Genomic DNA, 7484 nt, shown 5'->3' on the forward strand with positions numbered 1-7484 from the left:
AACTCCTGGTCCCCGCGCTGCTCGGTGTCGCCCTCTCTCGCATCCCCCGGAACTGCGGGGCTCGGCGCGGGGAGAGGCCTCTGCATCGGCCTCTTCTGGGCGCCAACCAAAAATGGGCCAAGAAAGACGGGACACCTGGATGCTACTCCGGTTCGGCCACGATTGCCGCCAACGGGGCCACCGCTGCGCTTCTGGAAGCTGGCAGCTGGGAGGAACGGCCTACTTTGCCTTGCCTACGCCTGCCCCTAGGAACCCCACCTTACCCAGGCCTGCCCCTAGGAACCCCACCTTACCCAGGCCTGCCCCTAGGAATCCCCACTTTGTCCAGGCCTGCCCCTAGGAACCCCACCTTACCCAGCCTGCCCCTAGGAACCCCACTTTACCCAGGCCTGCCCCTAGGAACCCCCACTTTGTCCAGGCCTGCCCCTAGGAACCCCACCTTGTCTAGGCCTGCCCCTAGGAACCCCACCTTGCCCAGGCCTGCCCCTAGGAACCCCCACTTTGTGCAGGCCTGCCCCTAGGTACCCCACCTTGCCCAGGCCTGCCCCTAGGAACCCCCACCTTGCCCAGGCCTGCCCCTAGGTACCCCACCTTGCCCAGGCCTGCCCCTAGGAACCCCACTTTGTGCAGGCCTGGTGAGAGTGGATCTATAATGGAGGCCCACCTGGTGGGCTCCTGCACATTCCTCAGGGCCCAGCCCAAATCTCCTTCCTCCAGGAGACCTTTCCTGTCTCCACTTCCCACCCTACCCCTCTGCCTGGATAGTTAGTCCTTCCTTCCTGCAGAAAGGTGACACACTGCTCTCCCTTACCCAAGCTGCCCCCCTGCCGAATGCCATCGCCAGGGCACTATTCCCGCCGTATTCCCAGCTCTGTGACTCGTGCCGCCGGATCTGTGTGATATGGTGGGCCAGGACCAGAGTCCCCCCCATGTGGTGCCATTCAGAAGATCCCAGGGGCCTTCCCAGGACAGCAGGCTGGAAGCTGGGAGGGGGTGCAGACAGCAGGGAGGGCCTCCTGCTGCAGGCAGAGGCCTGGCTGGAACCAGGATAATCACAGCCCAAGACAGAGATGGAGGAACATGTCTGCATGTTGTTGGGGAAGTAAAGAATTCAGAACAGACTGAGTCATAGGACCTGAGCCTGTGAGGTGAGGAGGCAGGGAAGTTCAAGTTCCCGAGCCCAGGAGACTCCAGGAGGAGAACTGGACACGTGCAGAGGGAGGAGGGGGTGGCGAAGAGTTTCCATTTCGCTGGGCCATGCCCAGGTGGTGGGGGAAGGGCAGAAAGAGCTCCAGGTCACTGGCAGGGCCATAGCCCCAGCCTCCTCTTATGTCAATGGAGACCCCCAGGGTGGGAGTGATCCCAAGTCACATATCCCACATTCAAGCTCACAGAGGAGCCCAGAAAGGATTCATGCTGGAGACCTGGTGAGGGGGCCAGAGCACCCCAGGACGCCCTCCATTCCTGCAAATGTTTTCTTTGTAAAAGGAACTCCTATACCGCGGTTCCAAGTTCTGGCGTTCATGTGCCACTCAACAGACCGAATGGGATATGCTTTTTGGTCAAGCAGCACTGGCTATTAATCCGACACCCTGCAGAGGTGCCAGGCCTGTCTACACAACCAGTTCTCTGGGAGGCTTTAGTCAAATCCCTCCCCTTACTGTTCCCCCATCTGAAAACTAGGGTGGCAAATGGTGACCGCCTGACCTGGCTGAGCGGTAAGTCTGGGCAGCAGTTACCTGAGCCAGGAGAAAAGATCAAGGATGAAGAGGCTGAGGTAGTCCTTCCTGTAGTTCTGGGGACGCTGGTTGGCAGCTTTGGGCTCTCAGGCTGCAGCAACAGAGGGTCAGGTCTTCGGGAGCCACAGCCTACACACATCTGACCCCACACATTCAGGTTGTGAGGGAGCCAAATGATTATTCACTGCCAGCTCTGACTCCCGGACCACAGCAGGCTGCGGAGGGGACCCTGCCCAAGAGTCTGGGAGCATCTAGCCACTACAGTGAGGAGACAGGGAAGGAGCTGTGGAGGCCACAAGACGTTTAGATTGGCTTTTAATGGAGGACCACAGACTGGAGAACAAAGCATTCTCAGAATCACAGGCTTTTAAAACTCTTGGCATCTCAGATGGACCCACAGAATCATAGCATTACAATCTCTGAGCTCAGGCACCTCAGAAGCCATCTCCTTGAACCTTTCATAGCGCAGTGAGCCCAGAGAAAACCTGCCCTTCATCCTAGGGGCACAGCACAAGGCCCCAGTAAGCTGGGCTGAGCTCTGTCGGGCTGGGTCACAGGATCACAGGCATGAGTGTCGTCTGCATGGGAGATGAGCCCGTGCCAGCCTCTGGGGTGGTGGACCAGGAGCAGTGGCACCCTCTGCTGGCTGCACTGGAATTCCAAGGTGGGAGTCGAAAGCAGGAGGCATGGGAGGGGGAGTTCATACTCAAATTTCAGTCCTCTGTGTCTGGCTAACCCCCACTGGCCAAGTCCTACCCCTTGGAAGGTGGGCTGCCCTCCTATGTATGTGCCTTGGCCCGAGGGGGAGAGTGAATTTGGTTTTAGGAGGAACTGGGTCTTGGGGGCCAGGGTGGGCCTCAGCCTGGGGCAGGGCAGTAACGAGCTGAGCTGACTGGCCCTGAGGGTTAGGTTCAGTCGGCATTTAGGTCCAGATCCTGGGCTGGGTCTGGAATCCCACTGGGGTTGGGCTTTGGTGTGACACAGACAGGGGCCAGGTCCCAGTGCTGCCACCGCCAGGCTGTGTGGCCTTCAGCAGGAGGCTTCACCCGGGTGCAAGCTCACCCACCCAGGATGTTGTGGGATCTACTGAGACCCTCTGTGGGGGCACCTGCTTCTTCCAGGCCGCTGGGCTCCAACACCAGGTCTGTTCCCTCTCCTCCCCCACACCCAATGTTTGCCCTGTGTCCTCCCCACCACCCGGCATCTGGGCTCTGTCCCCATTTATTCCAGTTTGCTGTCTCCCTCCCCAGTTCAGCCCTGACATCTACCTCTGACCCAGCTTGCCTTTGCCAGGCCGGGCTCCTCATTGGTCATAATGGGCCCAAAATAGCGCTTCCCCTTGCGCTTCCTGCAACCCGGCCTGTGGCTTAAGGTCCGCGAGGACAAAATTAAGACTTGGTGTTTGGCAGGAATGCAAAAGCTGTGAAGGGCTCTCAGAGGGCACCTGTGTCCAGAGAAGGCAGACACCTGCCTAGGGCCACACAGTGATAGGAGGCCACAGGGCTGAGGCTTTGTTAAGCTCCCTTGGTCCCCATCCCCCCCAGGGCCCACCCAGGTCTAACCAGGGCCTTAGCCGTATTGGCTGCTCCCTTCGCACTCTCCTCTGTGCCCACCCCAGCCTCAATGCTGTGTGACTTCAGGTAAATCCCTAGATTTCTGTGCCTCATCTTCCCCAGGAGGTAGATGTCCCCAGCTCAAGGGACACCTGGAGAACCCCTTGGAGAAGAATGGCTTTGGGTCCTCTCTCCTGTCCTCTGAGGTAGGAACACCCTGTCCAGGGTTTGTCTGAGGAACATGAGCCAGATACCTGAGTGACTGATGTGTACACCAATTTGCAAAGCATGAGCCCGCACTCCCCTCCACCAGAAATGTTTGTAAAGCCTCCATCATTTAGGCTGGAAAATGTTCAAGCGTGTTTAGCAGAGCAGAGGCACCACCTGTCCTTTTCTAGTGGTTGCCGTCTTGAGTCCCATAGGTAGACCCTGGTGGTCATGGCTGACCTGACACGGACTGGCCCTGTGCTGTCGGCCTTCACATCCTTTTTTATTGTTTTTTTAATTGATTTCAGAGAGAGGGGGAGAGAGAAACATCAACGATGAGAGAGAATCATCGATCGGCTGCCTCTTGCACGCCCCACACTGGGGATGGAGCCCACAACCCAGGCATGTGCCCTTGACCAGAATCGAACCAGGGATCCTTCAGTCCACAGGCCGACGCTCTACCCACTGAGCCAAACCAGCGAGGGCGGCCTTTGCATTCTTGTGTCTGATTTCATGACACACCTTTTTAAAAATGACGTACTTCTTTGGACCAGAAATCAGACAAACTTGGATCCTACCCCAGCTTCAAAGCCTGACCTCACCTGGGCCTGTCAGGTTCCCGGGCCTCACGCGAGGCTGCTGGAAATGGTCTCCTGGAGCTGTGGACAGACTGGTCGTTGCCTAGTCTTTTACTTACAGCCTAAGGCAGCTCGGCTTCCCCAGCCCCACTTCAGACCCACTGACGCAGGAGGCAAGGGGAGCCTGGGAACGGTGTTCACACGGACACACAATCTGTGTCACGCTCTATATTTACACAGGAATCTGTAAAGGATTCTAACACGTAGCTCTGGTTACAAAGCACTGGACGAGCACACCCCGTTTTCCTGGTGAGGAAACTGCAGCCCCCACAGGCGGTGACCTGCAACAGTGCACCCCTCTTCTGGGTCTCCGGGGCCTCCCTTCTGCACATGAGACGGGGTGTCAGGAGAGCCACGCAGCTGGGAAGCTCTTAGGTTGCTGGCAGGCCACCTGGGCTACTGATGGGGAGCAGTCACTTGGTGTTTCTATTTATTGACTTTAAAATTCATCATCCAAAGAAAGTTAATACATGACTGCTTGGTAGCAAGAGAAACACAATCTAAGACCGCAATGACCCACCCACCCCAAACAAAAACAGAACCAAACAAACCCCATCTGAAACCAGACCTTTGGAGCGGTAGCTGAAGCAGCGAGGGGGCTGGGGCTCAGACTGGCTTCTGTGGTCCAGGGGCAGGGGAGAGGCTGCCCTCGAGTGATTCCCAGTTGAAGAGGCCATGTCCAGCCCCTCGGCTTTGGGCATCTTTCCTGGAGGGGCTGCCCCTGGCAGGAGGGGTGTGGAGAGAGGGATTCAGTGGTCAGAGTGAGGGGGCTCCTAGGTCCACCCTCCTACGGTGACCGCATGTGCCAGTGCATGAGACACAGGGGTGGGGGGCAACTGTGAGGAGCAAGGGCCTTTTCTCTTCCTGCTCAGGCCAGCAGAGAGCCCCGTCCAAGGCCCCATCAGTGTTCCCGAGTTCAGACACTACTGAAGGCACCGTCAATAAACTAGGAAATGCCAAGCCTGGGGAGGCCCCCCGACGGAGTCACTGTCCTCGTCATCTTGCTCCGGGTGACAGGGGACTTGGTCCTTGGCTCTGGATGCTGGAGGGCGGCCCAATCAGCATGAGGCTTGGAAAGTGTGTGAAGAGGCAGCGTTTTAGTGTCCTGAACATGCAGCGTGTGTGTGTGTGTGTGTGTGTGTGTGCGCGCGCGCATGTATGTAATGGGGGGGATTGGTCCCTCCAGGAAGGCTTGGTTAGGGTCCTGGTTGGCCCCCCAGGGCAGGAATCGGGTTTTTTTCCTTCTGTCATTTCCTCCAATCACTCCCTGCCCTAGGTCATTGCATAAATAAGTGCTTGGGAAGGTACACATCTAAAAAGAAACATAAATACTGTACATGGGAAAGGATTCCATCCCCCAGCCCTCCCACTGCCCCAGAAAACCCTCCAAATATTGCACATGGCCCTCCCCAGCCCCGTGGGGTCCAGGCCTCGCCGTGTCTTTGGTAGAAGCTCCAGGGACAGAGGTCTGGGTCGCCCTCGTGCCCCCCACCCAGCCCCCATCATGACCAGGAGCACGGGAGCAGCCAGAGGGTCAGGAAAGGCCTTGGCCCACTGGCCAGCAGGAATTCCATCGGAACGCTTCCGCGGAAACGGAGGAGCCCGTGCAGGCACAGGTGTGCCCCGGTTGGACACTCCGGGCAGAGTCTGCGTGTGGGTTAGGAAGAGGCAAGCAGGCTGAGGGCAGGTGGGTGGCCAGGTCCTGAGCCACCTGGACAGGGTCACACCCTCCACAGGAGGAGGTGGTTCGTGCTGTCATCACGGCCCACGGTCTCGCTGCTGCCGCCACCCCCACTGCTGAGTCGGAAGTCCTCGTAGCCGTCGCCTCCACTGATGACCAGCATTTTGGGCCTGGCCGAGGGGGGTCCTCGGTGCCGAGGGGAGTCCCGGTGCTCCAGCGATGGCAGCTTCTCGGGGCCTGCGGGCGGAGGGGAAGGGTCCTTTAGGGCCTAAGCTCCCGCACCCCGGAAGATAGGAAGAAAGACAGGCACACTTCCCGTGGGAGAGCCCACTACCTGTTGGCCAAGCACTTCCTGTTTGGAAAGAAGTGCCCACTTCCTGGCCGTTAGACAACTTCCTACCTCCTGGCTGTACTTTTCAGGCAGAAGTGACATCATGTCCCCGGGCCAGGCCGCTTTCTGTCTCTATTACTGCACAGACACTGTCCTCCTGGGACTCGCCTCCTGCGTCCAATGCCCCTTCCCAGGTAGGCGCTTAGTCTGCACGCAGACACCTCCCACCTGGGGCTGCCCTGCTCCTGATCCCCTGCCACCTCCTTGGGACTATGGTTTCCTGCCCTGCCGAAGCCAGGCTTGGCTAATTGCTGCTTCCTTGATGTACATCATTTCCTAATAGGCTTCACTTTCTAATTGTCATAGTCCATTTCCTGTCCTATCTGCCACTCTATGTTCCGCTCTCTGGTGTTATTTCTATCTCCTGCTCTGACCATCACTTCCTGCCCCAAACAGACATCACTTCTAATCCTGTGTCATTTCCTGTTGTATATGTCCCTGCCTGTGCCATATTCTAATTCTTAGCTTATAGTCACTCCCTGTCCATGACACCTGTCTGGACAGAATTTTACTCTCTCTCTCTCTCTCTCTCCCTCCCTCTCTCTCTCTCTCTCTCTCACACACACACACACACACACACACACACACACACACAAACACAATTTCCTAGGAGGTTGTATTTGGGGGTTTCCATAGCCTACTTCCATTTCTTACATTTTTCCCTCCCTCTTAACCCTCTCTGGCAGGACACTGGGAAGTCCTAACCCAAATGTCCAATACCCCGGGTGGGGTGGGATACAAGACGCACCTGTGTCTGGGGGAGGTGGTGGGCTGGGGCAGATCAGGTTAAAGCCATCCGGCAGCTGGACAGCAGCCAGGAAACGGACGTGGCCGGTGTGTCCCTGGCCTAGGCCAGCAGGGCTGAGAGGCGCTCGTGGGCAGCTGACGGTACTGGGCGAGGTGGGCATGGTGAGCACGACGCCGGCACTGGTGCCCACCCACAGCAGCTCTTCACACACCAGCAGCGCCGTGATCCGCAGGCAGGCAGCCTTGTGCTGCCGGATGATGGCATCCGAGCCTGGGGTGGGAGACAGAGAGCTGAGGCCCAATCCTGGCCTGGCTCCACCTCGATGATGGGGCGGGAAAGGCTCCGAGGGAAAGGAAGTGGTAGACTGAGGCCACTACCTGCCAGCATCCTGTGCACGGGAGGAGTGACGTCTACCTCTGCCAGCTGCTCAAAAGTGTCTGGATGGTAGAGACACACATGGGCACTACCTTTCAAAGTCACCCACACGCCCAGGCTGGAGTCCACCATGCACGCCACGCTGCGGCTAG

General features: G+C 58.0%; 1 protein-coding gene across 1 annotated transcript in view; it reads right to left on the reverse strand.

Moving 5' to 3' along the window:
* Nucleotides 1–4540: 4540 nt before the first annotated feature.
* Nucleotides 4541–7484, reverse strand: part of ARHGEF17 (Rho guanine nucleotide exchange factor (GEF) 17) — a gene marked incomplete at its 5' end in the record, with an annotated part of 60232 nt that continues 57288 nt past the window's right edge. Inside the window, 3 exons of the mRNA XM_014540370.1 lie at nt 4541–6055; nt 6958–7227; nt 7335–7480. Of these exons, the coding sequence (XP_014395856.1) occupies nt 5859–6055; nt 6958–7227; nt 7335–7480 (613 nt within the window). The remainder of the gene's footprint in view (nt 6056–6957; nt 7228–7334; nt 7481–7484) is intronic.

The sequence above is a fragment of the Myotis brandtii genome, unplaced genomic scaffold (assembly GCF_000412655.1).
Source record: "Myotis brandtii unplaced genomic scaffold, ASM41265v1 scaffold244, whole genome shotgun sequence".
Classification (NCBI taxonomy): domain Eukaryota; kingdom Metazoa; phylum Chordata; class Mammalia; order Chiroptera; family Vespertilionidae; genus Myotis; species Myotis brandtii.